Source organism: Arvicola amphibius, chromosome 14 (assembly GCF_903992535.2).
Source record: "Arvicola amphibius chromosome 14, mArvAmp1.2, whole genome shotgun sequence".
Lineage (NCBI taxonomy): Eukaryota > Metazoa > Chordata > Mammalia > Rodentia > Cricetidae > Arvicola > Arvicola amphibius.
Window position 1 is genome coordinate 3993182 of NC_052060.1, and position 23078 is coordinate 4016259.

The 23078-nt window shown below is 39.8% G+C and overlaps 2 protein-coding genes across 3 annotated transcripts; both read left to right on the plus strand.

The window, feature by feature from the left end:
• Positions 1-7902: 7902 nt before the first annotated feature.
• LOC119801161 (small proline-rich protein 2G-like) lies at positions 7903-8396 on the plus strand. Its single transcript, XM_038311649.2, has 2 exons — positions 7903-8144; positions 8210-8396. Exons 1-2 carry the CDS (start codon positions 7903-7905, stop codon positions 8394-8396), a joined length of 429 nt encoding a protein of 142 aa, XP_038167577.2.
• Positions 8397-20591: 12195 nt separating this feature from the next.
• LOC119800608 (small proline-rich protein 2G-like) lies at positions 20592-20970 on the plus strand. Of its 2 annotated transcripts, none has more exons than XM_038310757.1 (2): positions 20592-20656; positions 20772-20970. In XM_038310757.1, exons 1-2 carry the CDS (start codon positions 20592-20594, stop codon positions 20968-20970), a joined length of 264 nt encoding a protein of 87 aa, XP_038166685.1. The 2 variants fall into 2 exon arrangements, with proteins under 2 accessions (XP_038166685.1, XP_038166686.1); XM_038310758.1 differs by having other exon boundaries at positions 20592-20650; positions 20820-20970.
• Positions 20971-23078: the final 2108 nt, after the last annotated feature.

A 23078-nucleotide genomic window follows, 5' to 3' on the forward strand; every position in this document is an offset into this window, starting at 1 on the left:
TGTTGCTCTCAATGTCTGTGCTACTGCAGTTATATTTAGGAAGTGGTGTCCTGTACCAATGTGTTCAAGTATTCTTCTCACATTCTCTTTTGTGAGGTTCAGTGTGGTTTATGTTATGTTGATGTCTTTGATCAGTTTGGACTTGAGTTTTGTACATGGCTCTAGAAATGAATCATTTGCATTCTTCTACATGTGGATATCCAGTTATGCCAGCATCATTTTTTGAAGATGCTTTCTTTTTTCTAATTTATATTTTTAGCTTCTTTGTCAGAAATCAGGTGTTCATAGGTGTGTGGATTGATTTCCTGTTCTTCAAGTCAATTCTATCCTTCCTCTTTTCTGTTTTTATGACAATACCAGGCTGTTTTCATTACTGTAGCTCTATAATAGAGTTTGAAGTTTGGGATTGTGATGCCTCCAGAATTTTTTTTTGTTGTACAGGATTGGTTTTGCTATCCTGGGTTTTTTGTTTGTTTGTTTTTCCATGTGAAGTTGATTATTATTATTTTGAGATCTGGGAAGAATTTGCTGGGTTTTTGATGGGCATTGTATTGAATCTGTAGCTTGCTTTTGGAAAGATTCTATTTTTTAAACTATACTAATTCTACCTACTGAACAGCATGGGAGATCTTTCCATTTTCTGGTGTCTTTTTCACTTTCTTTCTTCAAAGTTTAAATGTTTTTGTCATATAAGTCTTTCACTTACTTGGGTAGCATTACCCCAAAGTATTTTACGTTCTTTGCAGATACTGTAAAGGGTGATGCTTCTCTGATTTATTTTTTTTAGCCCATTTATCATTTGTATAAAGGAGGGCTACTGATTCTTTTTTAGTTAATCTTATATCCTGCTACATCACTGAAGGTGTTTTCAAGTTATAGGAGTTCTCTGGTAGAATTTTTGGGGTCACTTAAGTATACTATCATATCGTCTGCAAATAGTGAGAGTTTGATTTCTTCTCTTTTGATTTGTATCCCCTTGATTTCATTTTGTTGTTGTCTTATTGCTCTAGCTAGGACTTGAAGGACTATATTGAGTAGATATGAAGAGAGTGGACAACCTTGTCTTGTTCCTGATTTCAGTGGGAGAACTTTGAATTTCTCTTTCATTAGTTTGATGTTGGCTATTGGCTGGCTATATATTGTTTTTATTATGATTAGGTATGGTTCTTATATCCTTGCTCTCTCCAAGACTTTTTTCATGCACAGGTGTTAAATTTTGTGAAAGCCTTTTTCAGCATCTAATGAGATGGTCATGTGTTTTTTCTTTCAGTTTGTTTATATGGGGGTTTACCTTGACAGATTTTCATATGCTGAACCATCCCTGCAACTCTGAGATGAAGACTACTTAGTATGGTAGTTGATTTTTCTGATGTGCTTCTAGATTTGGTTTGTCAGTATTTTATTGAATATTTTTGCATCAATGTTCATGAGTGAGATTGGTCTGTAATTCTCTTTCTTAGTTGTGTCTTTGTGTGGTTTGGCTATCAGGGTAATTGCCACCTCTAAAAAGAGTTTAGCAATATTCCTTCTGTTTTTATTGTGTGGAACAGCTTGAGGAGTATTGGTGTTAGTTCTTTGAAAATCTTGTAGATTTCTGCACTGAAACCATCTGGTCCCAGCCTTTCTTGGTTGGGAGACTTTTGATGACTGCTTCTATTTCCTTAGGAGTTATAGTTCAATTTAATTTGTTTATCTGGTCTTGATTTAAATTTGGCAAGTGATGTTTTTCCAGAAAGTTGTCAATTTCCTTAAATTTTTTAAATTTTGTGGTGTACAGGCTTTTGACGTATGACCTGATGAGTCTCTGATATGCTTCATTTGAATATCTTCTCTCTGCTTTTTGGTTAATTTGTATAAAGATTAATGTGTTTTGTTGATTTTCTTGAAGAACAATCTCTTTGTCTCATTTATTCTTTGTATTGTTTTCTTTGTTTCTATTTTGTTGTTTTCAGCTCTCAATTTGATTATTTCTTGTTGTCTAGTCCTTTTGGGAGAGTTTGCTTCTTTTTGTTCTAGAACTTTCAGGTATTCTGTTAACTCACTAGTGTGGGATTTTTTTCCAGTTTTTTTTTTTTTTTTGGTAGGAATTTAAAGCTATGAACTTTCCTGCTAACACTGCTTTCATTGTATCCCATAAGCTTGGGTATGTTGTGTGTTCATTTTAATGGAATCTTAGGAAGTCTTTAGTTTCTTTATTTTTTCCTTGACACACTGGTGATTCAGGTGAGCATTATTCAATTTCCATGTGTTTGTGGGCTTTCTGGAATTAGAGTTGCGGTTGAATTCTAGCTTTAAGCCATGGCGATCCGATAAGATACATGGGGTTATTCCAATTTTTTGTATCTGTTGAGGTTTGCTTTGTTACTGAGTATGTGGTCAGTTTTTAAGAAGGTTCAATGTGGGTGCTGAGAAGAAGCTATATTCTTTTGTGTTTGGGTGGAATGTTCTATAGATGTTTGTTAAGATCATTTGTATCATAACATCTATTAATTCCCTCATTTCTCTGTTAAGTTTCTATCAGGCAGATTTGTCCAGTGGTGAGAGTGGGGTGTTGAAGTCTCCCACTGTTAGTGTGTGGGTCTTAATGTGTGATTTAATATTTAGAAGTGTTTCTTTTACATATGAGGGTGCCCTTGTATTTGGGGGATAGGTGTTCAGTATTGATATTTCTTCTTGACGGCTTTTTTTTCCTGTTACAATAATGAAAATGTCCTTCTTAGTATCTTTTGATTGATCTTAGTTTGAAGTCTATTTTATAATGGATAGATATTCCAGCTTCTTTCTTTGGTCAATTTGACTGGAAAATTTTTTCCCAACCTGTCTGTCTTTGAGACTGAGGTGTGTTTCTTGTATGCAGCAGAAGGATGGATTCTGTTTTTGTATCCAACTTCTAAGCCTGAGTCTTTTTATAGGTGAGTTGAGTCCATTTATATTAAGGGATATTAATGACCAGTGATTGGTAGCTCCTGTCATTTTAGTTTTCGTTGTAGGTGATGTTATTGTGTGTGCTCTTCTCTTTTTGGGGGTTTGCTGCTGTGAGATTATTTATTGTGGGTGTTTTTGTGGGTGCAGCTGACTTCTGTGGGTTGGAGTTTTCTTTCTAGTACTCTGTGTATGTCTGGGTTTGGGCTAGGTATTGTTTAAATCTGGTTCTGTCATGGAATGTCTTGGTTTCTTCATCTATGGTCACTGAAAATTTTTCTGGATATATTATCCGTGGTCTCTTAATGTTTGCATAACACTTGACCAAGACCTTCTGGCTTTCATTTTTTCCACTGAGAATTTAGCCATTATTCTAATATGTCTGCCTTTATATTTTCCTTGGTCTTTTTTCTTTGCCACTCTTAATATTCTTTTTTTTATTCTGTATGATTTTTATATGGTGAGGGGACTTTTTTTTGGTTCTGTCTGTTTTGTGTTCTGTAAGTATCTGGTACCTTCATAAGCATACTTTTCTTTGGTTGTGAAAGTTTTCTTCTATGATTTTGTTGAATATATTTTCTGTGCCTTGACTTGGGCTTATTTTATCCCTATTATTTTAGATTTGGTCTTTTCATGGTGTCCGATATTTTCTGGATATTTTGTGTTAAGCTTTTGTTAGATTTAACATTTTATTTAATCGTTGAGTCTGTTTCCTCTATTATATCTTCAATGCCTCAGATTATTTCTTTCATCTCTTTTATTCCGATGTTTTGCAGTTGTGGTTCCCGATGGTTTACCCATAATCATCATTTCCAGAATTTCCTTGGTTTGTGTTTTCTTTATTGTCTCTATTTTGATTATAAAGTCTTGGATCATTTCTTTCATCTGTTTGGTTATTTTTTCTTGGTTTTCTTTAGGAATTTGTTGATTTCTTCCAATATATTGTTTGCTTTTCCTCCACTTCTTTGTGGGAATTTTTCATTTCCTCTTTAAGGAAATGAAACATTTCTTATAGTCATTTTTTATGTTGTCTTCTTCTGTTTCACCTGTGTTGTGGGTTTCAAGTCTTCCTGCTGTAGATCCTCTATGTTTTTGGTGGTACTGTGTTGCTTTTTTGCTGTTCAGTGTGTTCTTACCTTGTTGTCTACAAATCGTTTTTGTAATTGGTGTAGTTGGGGTTGTGTCTCCAGTGATCAACCTTCCAGGCTCCAGTGGATCATAGGCTCAGATGGTTGAGTCAGGGCCATTGTTCAGGTCACAATAAATGTTGCTCAGCAGGCAGATCTGAGGTTGGACACATGCAGGCAGGTTTTCCTTGCCTACTAGCTATGGGGGGAGATTGGGTGCCAGTGGGAGGAACTTCCTTGCCAGCTGGCTCTGATGGTGGTTGGGCATGCATGGCCTGCCTTTTCTTGCCTACTGGCTTCAGGGGACATCGGGCATGGGCTGGCTAAATGATAGCTTCTTAATTAAAATACTAGAGAGATGATGTAATTACCAATCTTAGTTGGTAGTCCTCTCATTGTGACCAGGGATGATAATCTTCCTGTTTCAAATCACAGAATGTGTTTTTTTTCTAGATGTGTCCTCATAAGAGCCTGAAGCCAAAAGTTCAAGTTTCACAATTTACCACTGCCCAGGGATCCTCCTTTCTCTGCCTTCCCAGAAAAATGAACAGCAAGAAAACAAATGAGTCTATTTCAAAGCAATGACTTATAGAACTGAAATGCATGTTTGTAGAAACGAAAGACAAATGACTGAGAAGTCTTAGATGTGTTAACATCCTCAGCCATCTGGGAAATAAAAAAAAGTACTATTCAGAGATTATGTCTTACTTCAGTCAGAATGACCAAGATCAATGAAAGAAATGACATTCCAGGCTAGTAAAGATACAGGGAAAGGGTTGTACATGTTTTCTTACGTTGAATGAAAACTGGTTCAGCTCCTGTCAAAATCAATGGAGAGAATCCTGGGTATTTTACCTTATTTAATAAATAGCAAGGCACAGAAGAATAGTGGCACTAGTTCTCCCATATACACGCCCTTGTTCACTGTGGCAGCCAAAAAACGTGAGCCTATTTCTATCTTGTATGACGACCACAGAGTTTCCCTGAGATCATTCTTAGGTGTGATATGCAAACTTGGAGAGCAGTGAGTCTCCTACTGACCTGGCCCTATGGGCTGTGTCCTAACCTTTATGAGCCATCCACTGGAGGTGCGACTCTTGACTCGTGGCCTCAGGTGTGGAACTGATGACTCTTCCCCTTCAGGGACATGGACAATGGCATTCTCAGCCGAATCCTTCCTTACTGTCAGAAGCACTGTCAGTCACAGGAAGCTGACATGCTTCACCCAGGCAGATTCAGCGCCCATGTGCTTCCCAGAGCACAGCTGGGACTCAATGGCTTTGCTTCATGTTCCTCAGTTTATTCTTTCTCCTCTAATTACAACTCAGCTCTCCAGGACTGAAGAGAATACTTTTCTCTTTTCTGAACTCCTTTGGTCTTCTTTTAAGGAGGTTCTAGATTCTTAAATTGATCTGGGTGTTTTTTTATACTCTAACCAAGTTCCTGGAACATCACAAGTGATAGCAATGACAGAGGTTACTGTCATTACTGAGAAAACCAGTATGTCACTACTTAAAATGCACAGTGCCTTCTTGAAGGTGCTGTTTTCTGCAAGTATCAGTATTCTGTCCTTTGGAAGAAAGATGCTTTCTTACAGAAAATGTGAAGAAAAAGGTTGCTTTTCTAGGCTAATGACACAAAAGGGTGACATGGAAGGGAAGTCAGGAGTCTGGAGCAGAAATTGGGATTGAGGAAGAGTTCTGATATTTCATAAACAGGAGTTTCTTTCGTTGTGAGGAAACACCTTTTGTGACAAATGTGTCTTTCAGATCCTGAGATTTCAGCACGATGTCTTAGCAACAGCAGTAGTGCAAGCTGCCCTCCCAGCCTCCTCCTGTGTGCCCACTGACAAAGTGTCCTGATCCTTGTCCTCCTCCAAAGTGCCCAGACCCTAGGCCTCCTTCAAAGTGTTATAAAGTCAACCAACAATGACAAACACCAAACTTTTAATTAATTCTGCCAGTTTTCATGCAGCAATATGTCATTAACAAATATTAGAAAATTGAGACATGATATGTGTAGTTATGTGGCAGGTAAAAATGTAAGACTGATACTGTGTGTGTTTCTGTGTGTGTTTGTGTGTGTGAGTGTGCATGCATGCGTGTCTGTCTGTGTACATTTGCAAGAATGAGCACATGTATTGTACATTAAGGATTCAGTATATGTTTGAGAATTCTAATAGAAACTCAAGTAGTTGTGTATCACCGCTAAGGTAGGCTCAACAGTGCCTTACGCAAGAGAATGGGAGGGATTGTCAGTCTTCGTTCTAACTATCCAAGCAAGAGCATGCTAACTTAAAACAAGTGTGATCTTCATGATAAGCAGCTTTAAAAAAAAAGAGTTGTTTATTATGTATGCAGTATTCTCAGTATTCTGTCTGCATATATGTCTGCAGGCCAGAAGAGGGCACCAGATCTCATTACAGATAGTTGTGTCACCAGGTGGTTGCAGGGAATTGAACTCAGGACCTTCGGAAGAGCAGGCAATGCTCTTAACCACTGAGCCATCTCTCCAGCCCCGATAAGCAGCTTTATAGTTATCATTAGAGGGCAGTCTAAATATATACCACAAATATGTTATTTGAGATGGCGCTCCAGAAGAGGGTCAAATTATGGCCCAAACTCAGCGGCATCCACTATGAACAACATATTAGATTTTCCATGGTTACAGAAAAGAATTAAACCTAGGCGGGAATCTTGAGCTGTCTCTGGGAAGAGGTTTGTCAAAGATGTGGCTGAGAGCACAGCTGAGGTCCCCTGTAATACTGTCCTCCTTTCAGCACACAGGTGAATAAAAACCAGAAAACAGGAATATGAATGTGCCAGTGCAGCAAAGAATATCAGTGAGCCGAAGCAGAGCAAACAGGACACAGAGAGGTGTAACAAAGAAAGAAATATTGTCTTCAATCAAGAAAGACAACTTAAATAACCGGGGAGATCTTGCTGAAACTGAAAAGACAGGAGGGCCCACTGAGTCACAGGGCTCACAGCGATGGTGTCCAGGAACAGGATATTTCCTATTTTGTAGAGACCTAGTCAGACAGTCATACATGGATTTGCATTTTGGTTGGGAAATTCTTGGACTTGCCCATTATCACAGCTCCACTCTCTCTGGGCGGGGCAGCCTGTCCTATAAAGAGGCCCTTGACTGTGTGACTGCAGACTCCTGGTGCTCACGTCCTGGACTCTGAGTTTGGAGACCCTGGTGAGTGTTTCTTGGGTTGGTCTGTCTCTATGGTCTGCTTATGTGCTCCAGTCAGTTTTGAGGGACTAAGTGTGATGAGTCCATTTGTATTCATGAGATGAACAGCAACATCTTAGCAATCAGAAATATAGCAATGGATACTAAGGTCCACTGTGAAAAGTGGCTTTTTCTTTTATTTAGTCGGAGGTTGAACAGAGTAGTTTTTCTTTCATGTGCATCTTTTGCTGTGCTTGAATCTCCTGTGACTTTCCTGAGCTATCCTTTATTCTGCAACTTCAGACAAGGTGCTGGGATGTCACAAGTGACAAGGGAGTCAGGGATGTGTTCTCAAATTGCACAGGGTTCTAGAACTTGAGGCTCTCTGTCTCAAATGAATTTCTGTGTGAAAGCAGCCTTACTTATTTTGCTAAAATAAAGTATTCATTTCCTGGAAGAAGTTATAAAATGAAGGTTACTTCCCAAAGCTAGTGTCACAGATTGCTGAAAGACAAGGAAAAACCAGGCTGTCCTAAAACAGGAGTTGGGAAATAGGCACATATGTGGACAAAGAAGTGGATGTGATGTTCCATGTTCCTGTCTCTCCCCTCTCTCTACGGATCACCCCTAACACTGTCATGTAATGTCTTTCAGATCCTGAGCCTTCAGCACGATGTCTTACCAAGAGCAGCAGTGCAAGCAGCCCTGCCAGCCTCCTCCTGAGTGCCCACCCACAAAGTGCCCAGAGCCTTGTCCTCCCCCAAAGTGCCCTGATCCTTGTCCTCCTCCAAAGTGCCCTGAGCCTTCTCCTCCTCCAAAGTGCCCTGAGCCATACCCTTCTCAGCCATGCCAACAGAAATGCCCTCCTGTACAACCTCCTTCATCCTGCCAGCAGAAGTGCCCACAGAAGAACATGTGAGTGCTCCTTGGACACCAGGACCAAGAGAAGAAGAGGAAATCTGTCTCCCATTCTTCCATAGAGACACTTCTGTCTTTGCTTCAAAGCCTGCCATGGATGCAGAAGCATCATCTCCAGCCTTCACCCTCCATGTGACTGTGATGACCCCTGATAGGAAGAGCATTCTCCTGAGATTGTTCTGCTTCTGCTATAAGGAGAGGCTGAGAATGGTCCTTGCTCACTTGTTCAGTGTCCCAGATGCTCAGTGATGAGCAGCATCTTTCCACCCTGTGCACTCAGAGGATGTTTCCAAAACTCTCAGTGTTGTTTGTGTTGTTATTTCCTGAATAAAGTACAATATGGCTGTTTGTACTCATGAGTTCTTTTTTCTTCTATAACTCACTCTATGACCTTCCAGATATTCTCCTGTTACATTATGTTTATTTTTTTATGCCATGGACATCCTATTGTAAGCAGATTTTGACTGTATTTTGGGTCATAACAAAAATTTCTTAGTGTTTGTTTGCTTGAGAGAAAGAGTTTTATTTTGCACAACAACAAGTTACCTGTTATCACATGCCATTTTAAGGAGATCATGTGTTACTCCAATATGCATGCATCACTTAGCACAAATTTCTCCCTACACCCCCATGAATTTTGCTCTCACTTGTCCCCTTTATTTTATGTAATAGTTACACATCTACATCAGCTTACCCTTGTTATGTTTTCCTTCTTCACTATTTGAAACATCGGTGCCAGCCTTGTATTTAAAACTAGATTTATTTCCCTGTACATGATGATATGCAGTTTCATTTATTTGCCTGCAGAGGACATGATATCATTGTTTTATATGACTGATCATTACTCCAGTCCATCTAAGTGCTGCATATTCTTATCCCATCCACTTCTGGTGTGCAGTTGTACTGACTAATTTACCTTGCATGTTAGGAGCAGTTCTGAAATATAGATGGATATGCAGGCATCTCTATTCTATGCTGTATGTGACTTCTATTATTAAAAACCCAATGGTGTGGGATCATGTGATAATTCTACTTTAGTGCTTTTTTTTTGAGGAAAACCCATACTGATTTCCATATTTGATGGGTTAGTCTCCTCTCTCAACTCTGAGAGTTTGTGTTCTTTTTCCTCCACTCCTCTGCCAGGACTTGTTATTATTTTAGTGGTCCTCATCCTTTCATGGATGTGGAGGCTTGGTTTTCTGTTCTGTAATGGCTAAATATGTTAAATATTTTCTTGCTAATTTTACTAGTAGAAACTCCTGTTTGCCAAAGTCTTGCCTTTGGTCACAGTTGAGCTAATGCATGTCATTTGATTGACAGTCTGAGGATCCTAATTAGCACTAAGCACCTGATAATTTAGAAGCTCTGTGCACATCATTTCTGTTACCTTCCCTTCTATATCCTCTTCCATGTACAACATTTTATTATCACCAACAATACCACCATGATCATGTCAACCACTACAAGCTATCATACCAGCTAGCACTGCCTACCTTCACTATCATTGGCATCCTCATTACTATTACTTCTGCAAGAGCACCATGTCCATCACCATTTCCATGACCAACCTTCCACCACCAACATCATCATCAAAAAAAACTAAGTGAAATATTGATAATTGTAGAATTGTGTGGGAAAGGGATTCTGGTCTAGGAATGTGAAGCCAGCATAGATCCTCCTGTTGCTTGTTATTGTTTCGTTCATTTGCTAGTGGAGAATCTTGATTTTCTTCAGTGACTTTTTCTTAATGGCTTAGATTTTCGATAGTTAAATATTAAATTAAATGAAGAACTAGAAAAATATTAGAACTTCACATTCAGGCTGGTCATTTGGTTCATAAATCCCTAGAAAATAGGGATAAAATATGCACATTGAACCTAGGGCTTTATGAATGTAAAAATCCTTAAAATGAAAAGAACCAAATGTTGAGCTCAGTAATAGATGACAACTATAAAGTATCCTTGTGTGTGTATTCATGTGTGTGGACACGTGTGTTTCTAATCTTTGGTATGAAGGTTCACACTTGGAGAAGTTTTGCTCTAGGTCCTGTTCATCTGTAGCTACTCTTCAAGGAGCTTCTGTGGAAGCAGTTCAAACTTAGATCAGTCTGTAAAGAGACTGGGCTTCTCTGACTCTGCTGCCGGTGCTGAGAGAATTCATGAACTCTATTTTATAAATAATATTATTGCTTATATCATTGTAAAAGGTAAAGGGTTTAATCATGGTATTTAAATATATGCAGATGGACTGCATTCACCCTCATCCACTGCATTAGATATAAAACAGCAAACTCGTGATACTTGTCTTTGCAGACTCACTTGTGTCTTTTAATATATCATCTTTATTAATTCTCTGAGAATTTTATTCACTGTGTTTTAAAGATATTGACTCAGTTCCTTACCAACAATGTCCTTATCCACATGCTGTGCCTTTCCTTCTCTTCCCACACAACCTTGATTACTTTTCCATTTGCTTCTCCTTGCCCTACCACTTCCGGTTTTGAAGTCTAACTGCCCTAGACAGTAGGTCCTCCTGGGAGTTTAGTCAATATATCAGGGTTCACATAATTAAAAACGGACACACCCCTTTCAGAAGTTGTCAACTGCCAATGGAGTTTAAGTGGTGGTATTTCATTCTTCCCCTCTCTTGTGTGATGCGTTTGGTCTGGTTTGAGCTTTCCCATGACTGTGCATGCGGTGTCAATAGTTATGTGTTCAAACGTTTAATAGTCTGGTTATATGAATAAAACAGTTTCTACCTCTTCTGTGATGTAATGTTGAACATACACAAGTTTCTCATTCTTTGCACCATTTATCGATTTTGAGTCTCTGTGTTATGTATTCACTGCAAGGAGAAACTCCTCCGATGAGGAACGAGATATAGTGATATGACTGTGGCAATCTTATTAGGAATTGCTGGGTTGATTTGTTCATTTAGCAGAATAATACCATATTAATACAATATTAATCCTTGTGGGTCTATGTCCTATCTAGCTACAGAGTCTCTCTCCACTTTAATGGTGCTAGGTATGCACTTTGTCTCAGAGAAGGACCTTAAATCCAATTAAAAAGTGGTTGGTTGCACCCATTTGCTTGTGCCATGGTCACAGCAGTGGTCCTATCTAATCAAGCCAGTCACTGTCGTAGGTTACAGTGTTCAGAACTGGGTGAGGTTGAGGAGTACTTTTCTCCTAGCAGTGTACATAGCACCTTACAGTATCATGAGGGCTGACCAATAGACATGGATTGTTCATGAGCACCTGTTAGATTTCTCCATGTTGTCTGTCTTAAGCATTGGTGTCTATTGAAAAGGGGTCTTAGCATGTTGTTCTGGAGTGTGGACAAGTTACAGGCAATAGTGTGTAAGGTAGTGGATTCAGTCTATGAGACCCCACTGGCTAACAACTAAAGAGAGGTTAGCTATGAGTGGTAATGAAATTTGCATTTGTTTTTTATTATTATTATTATTTTATTTCATTACTTTAAAAAAATATCAATCCAAATTCCCACTTTCTGCCCTCCTCCCACTCCCCTTCCACTCTCCCCATACACGCTTTTCTCCCACCCCCTCCAATGTTAATAGAGGGCAAGGTATCCAGCCTTGTGGAAAGTCCAAGGCCTTTCCCACTACATCCATGTTGAGTAAGGTATACATCCAAAGAGTATAGGATCCCAAAAATTCAGTAGATACAGTAAAGACAAATTCCAGTGCCATTGTCATTGGCCCCTCAGTCTGCCCCAACTGTCAACCACATTCAGTGGGACTAGTTTGATCCCATGCTCTTTCATTCCCAGTCTAGTTTGAGTCTGTGAGCTCCCATTAGCTCAGGCAAATTGTCTCAATGGGTGAACCCCTCATGGTCTTGACCTCCTTGCTCATATTCTCCCTCCTTCCACTCTTCAACTGGACCTTAAGAGCTCAGTCCAGTGCTCCGATGTGGGTCTCTGCCTCTGTTTCCATAAGTTGTTGAACCAAGGTTCTATGGTGATATTTAAGATAATTCTCAGTTTGACTACAGGGCAAGGCTAGTTCAGGCACCCTCTCCTCTATTGCTTAGAGTCATCCTTGTGGATTCCTGGGATTTTTTTCTAGAGCTTGGTTTCTTGCTACCCCAAAATGGCTCCTTCAATGAAGATATGTTTTTCCTTGATCTCATATCTGTCCTTCCATCATCTCGACTATCCCATTCCCTCAAGGTCTCCCCAACCCTCCCCTTCTCCCCTCTTCTTTCCCTTCTCCAATTCCTTCTATCCCCCAAACCATGCTCTCAAATTTTGTCAGGTAGTCTTGTCTGCTTCCCATTTATTAAGATGATCTATCTACTCGAGGTATTGCACCAACTGCAGCAGTAAGGTAACTCCATTAAAACATTTTATATATGTATATCTTCAGTAAGCTTCAGTGTAGTAGATTTACATATGACATATGGCTTTTTTGAAAGGTCTTTAATGATAATCATCCTTCTTTCTATACCTTATCTACCCTGCCCTCCCATGTCCCATCACAAAGCATGTCTTCTCTTTGCATTACTTCCCTTTGATACTTTATACACTTCTAAGTGGACTATATTCAAAGGAAGAACCTAGGTGTAACAGACTCTGTGTTATACTGGCTTCCCAGCTCAGTAGGCAATGCCATAACTGACACAGCAGAAGTCAGGCATGGCCTAAGATGATCCTTTATGTTTGATATGAAAAGATGGAGAGTAGTAATTCTCTTACTGACCTGGACTGGTAGTATGGGTACTAACCTTTGTGAATCATCCTCTGGTCATGTGTTGGTCAGCCTCTGGGCTCAGGTGCTGAACTGATAACTCTTTCCCTCTAGGGACATGGACAAGGGCAGTCTCGGCTAAACCCTTCCTTACTGTCAGAAGCACTGGCAGGCACAGGAAGCTGACATGCTCCACTGATGTTGATTCTGTGCCTGTGTGCTTCTCAGAGCAGAATGGGGCCAGTCAAAGACTCTGTTTCATCTTCCTCTTTCTATTCTTTCCCCTCTAAGTAAAAGCATCTTTTCAGGAGCCTTCACAATTGCCTTTTCCAGTCAAGGAAGCTCTAGTGACCTCAGTTTAAACATCACCTGTGCTGTTTCCAACCAGGCCCCTGACTGAGAGAAGGCAGAAGGGCTAGGGAAGCACAAGGCCTGCATATGTACTGAGAGCATGTCTTCAGTGGGGGAACTCCTACTAATCACTCAGCTCAGAGGTACAGCACGGCTCAGTCTAGGAAATCTCTGATGTGGAGTCGTAAGCTAGGTAGTGTATTGAGTAAAACAGTGTTACCCTGTATAGGAACAGATATTAAAAATACTTTTTTCCAAAGTTGGGTAAGTATTTGTATAAAGAATGACATAGAACTATAAGTAATAACTGTGTAACTACATATCTCTGTCCTACTCATCTGAGATTTTTTTCCTTCTCTGAAGCTCTTGGGCCCTCAGCTTTTCTCTGAATCATACACAGATGTTCCTGGCAGTGTAGAGCCTCACAAAGGACGACAGAGTTATGATCTATAAGTCAACTTTTATGAGAATTTGTGATTTTTGTTTGATATTCCATGTTTTCATCAAGAGGCAATTAATGTAATCATTGTAAATATTAAAGAGTACAAGGATACTTCTCTGAGGGTAAGGAGACAAAAGCTGAAGGGCCTGAGGGCCACTCTGAAATCACACTGTCTCATGAGAGGGCAGCACTGCTGTGTCAGGGGTAAGAGGAAAGAACCCATGATGCAGGGCACACAGGTCAACTTTGGAAATTGTCAGACTCACACATGGTAGAGAAATTGCTTAATGAGGTTATTATCTGTCATTATGTGAGGCAGGTGCTTTTAAATATTTCGTTTGTTCAGGAAAATGACTTAAACCCAGGGAGTAGAAATAACCAGCCGAGACTTGCCAGAGAAGGATATAGGATTATAAAAGAGGTTTCTTCTGATTTTTTCCTTCTTCTAGCATACTAAAAAATTTTATAAAAAATGCAGTGATGTGGGTAGTTATGTCCGCATTGTACAAAATGACACATCACTGAAACTGACAATTTTTATCCCCAGTAAAGATGAAGAACAGAATGTAACAGTATATTCAAAGAGGAAATAAATTTTTTCAAAACCAGTTAGAAGATTCATCTATTTCCCCAGCTACCAGCAATTACTGAACTTGTGCAGCAAGGAAGAGCCTCTGAGTCACAAATCTTCGCAAGCAATGGTGTCCATGAGTAGGCTATACTCTGTTCAGACAGCTATGTATGATTGGCATTTTGTTTAGTAAATTGGTGCTCTAAAGACATCCTTGGATACTTGAATATAACACACTTACTTGTCATGTACTGAACTACTTATGACAACTTGTCAATCTGATTTTTGGTGGTTGCTCCTTATGGTTTTTCATGTATTGAATATAATTTGGATAGAGTAAGTTTGATGACCACAGAATGAATGTTAGCAGTCAGAAAATTCGAAGTGGAATACAATGAGGAATTGTGTATATTGGCTTTTATTTCTTTGAGGGTAGGTAGAATCTAAAGACAGGATAATATGGAAGGTTTGATGTTATAGTTTCTTGATTTTTCTCTCATAAACAAAGACTTGGGAGTCGGATATTAGGGTAAAAACCTTATAGATCAAAGAAATAGCAGAGGAGAGACCAGTTGACCTCCTCGGCACACTTCCTAGACCCAAATGCACAGAAGAAAAGGCTGAAAATCTCCAGGTCTCTTCCTACTCTGTTCTGTGCCTTTCTACTGGACTCCTAAGTCCGCTGTATTCTCAATGTCTAATTTTGTCAACTGGTCGCTGGTTCTGCCCCCTGACTCAAGGTAAACTGTATTAACACAGTCTTTGAGTGTCAGAGTGTGATCAAGTATCCTGCAACATTCACCCTGTTTCATCTAAATGTTCAAGGAAACACCCAGTGATCAAGGTTTTAAAGCCATGAATAACTTTCATTACAAAAGAAACTCAAAAAATTTAGTTCATGCACATGGGATATTTTATCTTTTAATCCATAAACAATATACAATAAATACAATTATTAGGTAAGAATTAAATTTACCATATCCAGAATTTTACATTGGGCACATTCAGAGAAAATACTCTATTATCGGATAGGTATCTTGATGAATCCAAAGTTTTATACATAGACCTCTTCTGTCATAGCTTGTATTACCAGCTTAAAGCATCCTTTCAGATTTTGTTGTTGCTGGGCCCTATCATTTCCTTAGAGATCAGAGGTCACTATCAGGAATGAGCACAGTTCACTGTAGAAAATGTCAACATGGTAAAGGTCGTGGGCAGCAGATCTCCAACAGGTAAAGAACTACAATTTTAAAATATAGCCAGGCTACAAAAACTTAGTTCCTAGTTACCTGTTTTAGTCTAAAGTCTGAAATGATGTACAGGAAGTTAGATGCAGCTTATTTCTAAAATAGTGAGTATTGTATAAGACTATTGATATCATGACAAAGATATATATGTATATATATATATACTAAAAATATTAGAAAATTTGAGATATATTTAGATATTCAGAAAAGTTTTAAAGAATTAAATGGAAACCAAAAGATAAGGAGATTATAATGGCAATTGAAAAAGTTTTTGTTTCCATTTGTCCCATCCCTTGTGGCTCTTCTAACATGAGACTAAGGTTTTGGATTTTCCTTCAACAAATATGTGTGGGTTTTGAGAAGGAGAGAGTCATGCTCCAACTCCTAAGCCAGTTTCAATTTTTAATTGAATTGGGACCACAAAAGCAGCATTTGCCCTTTATATATGTAGAGAGCATACATCTGGGAAGACCTATGGAATTCTACCCTGTTGAAATTGTGCAGCAGAATTCATAGGGGGATTAGATTGTTACTGTGGATGTTCAAGGAAACACCCAGTGATCAAGGTTTTAAAGCCATGAATGACTTTCATTACAAAAGAAACTCAAAAAATTTAGTTCATGCACACGGGATAAATCCTAGCCTCACTACTAGAGGCCCCACAGACTTCCCAAGCCACACAACTGTCACCCACATCACAGGGCCTGGTTTGGTACTACACAGGTTCACCTTAGATACTGGGGCAAAGGTGTTGGTCCGACCTAAAAGTGATGTGTCAGACTTTGCTGACACCCCATGGGAAGCCTTATCCTCTCTGAGGTGTGGATGGGGGTGGGAAGGTAGGGGGAACAGGAGGAAGGAAGGATGTGGGACCTGGGATTGGTATTTAAAATGAGAAAAACGGTTTTAAAAAATAAGAGTTAAAAAAAAAAAACCATTAGAGCTCCTGGCACTGAGATGAAGCTGGCAGATCTTTAGGGAAAAATGTATCTGTATGAATACTTAAAGTCAAATAATTATGTATGTGGATATAAGGATGAAGAAAGATTCTTTATCAGTACTAGAGTCATCAACTGTAAGCACCGTTACTCACGTCGGGTTCCAATCTACACATCTCCTGTAGTTTTCTCCCTCTGAGAGAAGCATAGAGCAGCTGGCACAGCATAGGGAATAACCCTAGTTTGCAAAAATGTCATCAAATCATGGTCTCCAGATTTTCTGTAGTTTGTGTTAGAAACTGAACCTAAGATGAAGGACACTTCTTGTGGGGTGGCATGTTTACCTCAGAAACTTGAATGTTGAGGGTACTTTCTCCGAATCTCTAGAAAGCACCTGTACTTAGAGGTGTGGTCTTCAGAGAGAAGACTAGTGTAATCTGATGTCACATGGGCAGATCCTCATCCTGCTGGACTGCTGTCCACCTGAGAAAGGTAAGGCACAGAAAGACATGGGGCACTCAAGGGAGGGACAAAGGAAAGATGGTCATGTCTGGGCCACAGTGCAGAGGAGAGCGTCTAAAGCATGCTCTCTCATGTGTGTCCTTTGGAGCTGGGAGAAATGAATCCTGGCTCTTTGAGCTGTGCAGTCTGCAGAGCTTCTTACTGGCGCTCATGCCAGAGAATCCAGCAGAGCTATGGGCAATGACTGTTCTGAAAAGTGAACTGAAACTCCTCCATCCAAGTCCTCATCTCTGATCTGTCCCACAGGAATATGACTGAATGGATTCTCCCCATTGCTGCGTCAGATGGACAGGGAGGAGCAAGGGGCTCAAGTAAAACAGAACCAGGCTCCCTTGCAGATACTGTGTCCTGCATTGGCACAAGGCTTTCCTTTCAGATATGGCTGGAGCCATGAGATTCTTGTGTCCTTAGTGTAACACACACACACACACACACACACACACACACACACACACACACACAGAGAGAGAGAGAGAGAGAGAGAGAGAGAGAGAGAGAGAGAGAGAGAGAGAGAGAATGTGTATATATACTGTGTGCAGTACAAACTAATATGATTGCTTGAAGGTTTATAAAAATTCTTGGTGTTTTTCCCCCTGTCCCTCTTTCTTCTTCTTTACTGACCTCCCTCTTTCTTCCCCAATCAGTCATACTTCCCTATTTTTCCATTAATTATTTGTATCTGTATGTGTCCCTATGTGGTTTCAGGCATGTTCATACAGTTCCTAAGGATGCCATAAGAGGGTACCAGATTCCTGTGATGGAGACAGGAAAGGTGCTATCTGGTAGGTGTGCATGCTGGGAGGTGAATTTGGATGCCCTACAAAAGCAGTTAAATGCTCTTAAGCACTGAGCCATCTCTCTGTTCTCTTGGGTGATTTTGTTTTGTTTTCTATGTTCTTTAGATATTAGTCTCTTGTTGGATGTTTTACACATTTCTAACAACAAACTCCCTTGCTATATCTCATGTGCTCTGGTAGGTTCAATTCTAAGAACTTAAATTTTTATCTCTTGTTTTGATTTTTAAGCATTTAAAAGTGTACTGTTCAATCCCCATATGTTTGTATCATTTCAAAGTATTCCTCTTCCTATTTTTTCCATTATGGAATGATAAAGCACAGACATCATTAATTTTTATGTTTCTAAGTTTTGCTCTGTGTCCTAAAATATGATATTTCTTAGTGAAGTATATGGGTTCTTGAGAATGCAAAGCAATGTATAGTTTTTATCTTATCCTGTAGATGTTTGTCACATAAATGAGATCTATGACACAATTGAATTCTGAAGGGTTTTTCTTGTTGCTCCTTTTGTGTTTTGGTCTGAAATATTATCTATGGTTGACAGTGGGATATACAAGAGACTTATTCTTATCCCTGGTCAAATCTCTTTCTTCATATCAGTGTTTATTTAATGAAATTTTGTGAGCCAGCACTCAGTGCATAAACTTGCAGCTGTGACTTCTCAGTGGGTTGTTTCCTTTAGTTACTAGCAGTGACTCCTTAGACCCTCCGTGTTTCTGCTGCAGATGTTGGTCACCTACTCGAGGACTCCTTCTGATTCCATTTGTTTGGAGTATCATTTTTTCACTCTTTCACCTCTGTGTGTTGATATCATTGTGTGTGAAGTCTTTTCAAAAGTATCAACATAGACATCTGAAACCTTTTTTGAAGATTTCCTTTCAATTTGTGAGCATAATTTACACTATACTGTACATATTGAGGGGTACCATGATGCATACAAACATTGCTGAACATTCAAACCAAGGTCATTATATATCTCACCTAAAATACTTTCCAAATTTTATGGTGAGAATACTTACCGTTCTTTCTTGTGGAGTTTTTACAATGCAAAATACATCATGGAACTTATTTTTGCATCCAACTGTAGCTTAGTGTCCTCTCAGAAAGTGTTCCATATCCATCTCTCACAATGCTCCCATGGAAACCAGCATTTTCCTATTCATCCTCATGATATCAACATCTCTCACAATGCTCCCATGGAAACAAACATTTTCCTATCCATCCTCATGATATCAACTTCTTAGTGTTAAAATATGAGTAAAAGGATGCAGGATTTGTCTTCTCTCCCTGACTGTGGGAGCTAACTTTTTGTCCTGCTGTATTTATGTATTGAAATTATATAGTTCCATTCTTTAAATGGACAAGCAGCCATACAAGAGGTGTATTAGTGTTTAAATTAGTCCTCTGCTGATGGACATTTGCATGGAGAGTTTTTACGATGGAGACTAGTAAACAAAAGTAACTTTTAGAAAATTTCTCTGCACATGTCCTATCCTTTTAAGAATGTACTGAGAAATGAAATTTTAGTATGCTGAAATATATTTTATTACACTGAGAGTTTTTTAATGTTGTGAATAAATATTCAGATATTTTCAACAATGTCCTTCAAATTAAAATGCATGTTTTATATGATTTATATGATATTGTTTTAAAACATTATATTGCTAAGAATGGGTTTTTTTCTATAGTGTATGCTATGTATGGTAAAATATGAGGAAAACCCAATCAGGAATTATAAAAACACTGCTTTCATTCATTCTGTCAGCTTTTATGCACTTATAATTCATTATTAGATTCTCAGAAAATCAGTAACTGATTTGTAGCTAGGTGAAGTCAGTTCAAGACTGAGGACTCCCTCCCTCTCTCTGTGTCTGTCTCTGTCTCTCTCTCTCTCTGTCTCTCTCTCTCTCTCTCTCTCTCTCTCTCTCTCTCTCTCTCTCTGTGTGTGTGTGTGTGTCTTCATATGCACGTGATGTTTACAAAAGGTTCAGTGCTCTGTGTGCTTTGGAAGTTCTCATGAAATCTTCAGTTGTAATGTAGTACCAACAATTCTCCCTGTAAATCAACTATGAGAGGTTTTTGAGTCTTCATGTTAAGCACCTAAGAAAGACCATGGTTAATTCAGTGGGTGTGATAAAAGGTCCTCTACTCTTGTGCTGGCTAGATTTATGACATTTTACTCAAACTAAAGTCATCTGAGAGGAGGAAGCCTGGATGGAGGAAATAGCCCCATAAGATCAGGCTGAGGCTAGCATGTTGAGCCTTTTCCACAGCAGTGATGGATATGGGAGGGCTCAGCCCACTGTTGGTGGTGCCATCCCTGGGCTGGTGGTCTTGCATTCTGTTAGAAAGCAGGCTGAACAAATCATGAGGAGCAAACCATTAAGCAGCACCACTCCATGGCCTCTGCCTTAGCTCCTGCCACCAGGTTCCTCTCCTGTTTGAGTTCAGGCTCTGGCTTCCATCACAGTTGAACTGCAAAGCGGAAGTGTAAGCCAAATGAACCCTTTCACCCCCATCTTGCTCTCTGAGGACAGGACTGGGTTCTCAAGCTGCTCTGGGTTTCAGAACATGAGACTCTGACATGAAGACATTTCTGTGTGCAAGCCGCCTTACTTGTTTCAGTAGAACAAAATAATCTACCCTGGAAGAAGGCATGGAACAAAGGGATTTCCCAAGGCAGGCGGCACAGATTGCGGACAGGAAAGGGAAAAGCCAGGTTACCTTAGAACAGGAGTTGGGGAGATGTGCATGTGTGGAGAGAGAAATGGATGTGATGTTCCATGTCTCCATCTGTCTTCTCCGTGTGGATCACCCCTAACTCTCTCATGCAATGCCTTTCAGATCCTGAGCCTTCAGCACGATGTCTTACCAAGAGCAGCAGTGCAAGCAGCCCTGCCAGCCTCCTCCTGAGTGCCCACCCACAAAGTGCCCAGAGCCTTGTCCTCCTCCAAAGTGCCCTGAGCCTTGTCCTCCCGCAAAGTGCCCTGAGCCTTGTCCTCCTCCAAAGTGCCCAGAGCCTTGTCCTCCCCCAAGTGCCCAGAGCCTTGTCCTCCCCCAAGTGCCCTGAGCCTTGTCCTCCTCCAAAGTGCCCTGAGCCTTGTCCTCCTCCAAAGTGCCCTGAGCCTTGTCCTCCTCCAAAGTGCCCTGAGCCATGCTCCACTCAGCCATGCCAGCAGAAATGCCCTCCTGTGCAACCTCCTTCACCCTGCCAGCAGAAGTGCCCACCCAAGAGCAAGTGAGTGCTTCAGCAGTCACCAGGACCAAGAGAAGAGGAGGAAATCTGTCTCCCATTCTTCCACAGAAACACTTCCATCCTCACTTCAAAGCCTGCCATGGATGCAGAAGAATCTTGTCTACCCTTCATTCTCCACGGGTCTGTGATGACCGTTGATAGGAGAGGCATTTCTTTGAGGTTGTTCTGCTCCTGCTGTCAAGGGGCTGCTGAGAATGGCTCCTTCTCACAGGTGCAATGTCCCAGATCCTCAGCGTTTCGAGCAGCAGTTTTCCATCCTGCACTCTCAGAGGATGTTTTGAAAACCATCAGTCACTTTGGTTGAGAGATTGCTACTCTGGCTTCCTTTTCTGAATAAAGTTCACTCTGGTTGATAGCGTTCATGAATTCCTTTTTCTAAAATTTACTCTATGACCTACCTGATAAGCTCGTGTTCTTTTATTTTTAATTTCTTTATTCCCCAAGTTATTCTTCTGTGATCAGCTTTTGACTGGATTTTGGGTCATAACAAAGATTACTTAGTGCTTGTTTGCTTGAGAGACACATCATCACATTTTGTGAAACTCAACTCTCTTTTAACATGCTATCTTAAGAAAGTTATGCTATTTCACCTAGGCCATATTTTCTCCCTACACCTCACCCATTTTTCTCTTTTCCCCTTCATCTGATGCAATAGTTACACATCTACATTAACTTTTTCCTCCTTCCACACTTGAAACATCTAACCACCCTTGTGTTTAAGAGTGCATTTATGTTTCTTAACTAGATGACATGGAGTTTCATTCTATTTCCTGAAGACTAAATGATATCACTGTTCTTTATGACTGATTATTGCTCCAGGATACATAAGTGCCACATTTTCTTAACCCCTTAGTTTATCTGTGAGCAGCTGTGCTGACTTATTTACCTTGCACATAAGGAATAATTTTGAATTGCAGATGGATATGCAGGCATCTCTATTGTATAATTTATTTTATTTCTTTTCATAAGAACTCAGGTGATGCTCATGCATCATATGATTGTTCTGCTTTAGTGTTATTTCCTTGGAAGAAAACCCACACTGATTTCCATGTTTGATAGATTAATCTGCTCTCTCACACTCTGGGAGTTTGTCTTCTCTTTCCTCCACTCCTGTGCTAGGACTTATTATTTTTATTGTTCTTATTCTTACATGACTAGAATGGTCTTCTGGTGTAGATTTGATTTTCAGTTTTTTAATGGCTAACGTTGTTGAACATTGTTAATGTTACTTGTGGAAACTCCTAAGTATGCTAAAGTCTTGTCTTTGGTCATAATTAAACTAATGTATGCCATTTGATTGGCACAATCCGAGGCACCTAATTAGTACTAAGTGATAGGTTTAGAAGCTGCGGATACCCATCATTTCCACTGCACTTACTTCCATCTGCAACATCCCCATCATTTTCACCAGTACCAGAATCATTATCACAACCACCCCAACTATGGCGCCAGCTAGCACTGCCTACTTCCGCTATCATTGCCACCCTCTTTATTATTACCCCACTGAGAGCACCATATCCATCACCATTTCCATGACCATTATGCTATCTCCAGCTTCACAATGCCATCAAAAATACTAAGTAAAATATTAATAACTGTAGAAATGTGTGGGAAAGGCTTTCCAGTCCAGGATAGTTAGTCCTGCATTGAACCTCCTGCTGTTTGTTATTATTTCTTTCATTTGTTAATGTATATCTTGGCTTTTTCCAGGGACATTTTTTCTAATGGTTTAGGTTATATTAAAGCATTAAATTAGTAAGAATCAGAAAATATTAGAATTTCATGTTCGTGCCTGCCATTTGACTCATAGAACCTATAGAAAGTTAGGACAAAAATGTTGAACTCAGGGTCATCTGGCCTTAAAAGATTATAAAACTATGGGAATCAAATGTTTAGCTCAACAGTAGATGACATCTAGAAAGGACCATTGTGTATGTATTCAGGTCTTTGCACACATGTCTTCCATGTCTCTGGTCTTGAAGGTTCACACTTGAGAAAATGCACTCTGTTCCTCTGTGGCCACTCCTCATGGAGCTTCTGTGGAAAGAACTCCCCTTTGGTGTATCTTCCTGGACTGAGATTCAGCTGCTCTGA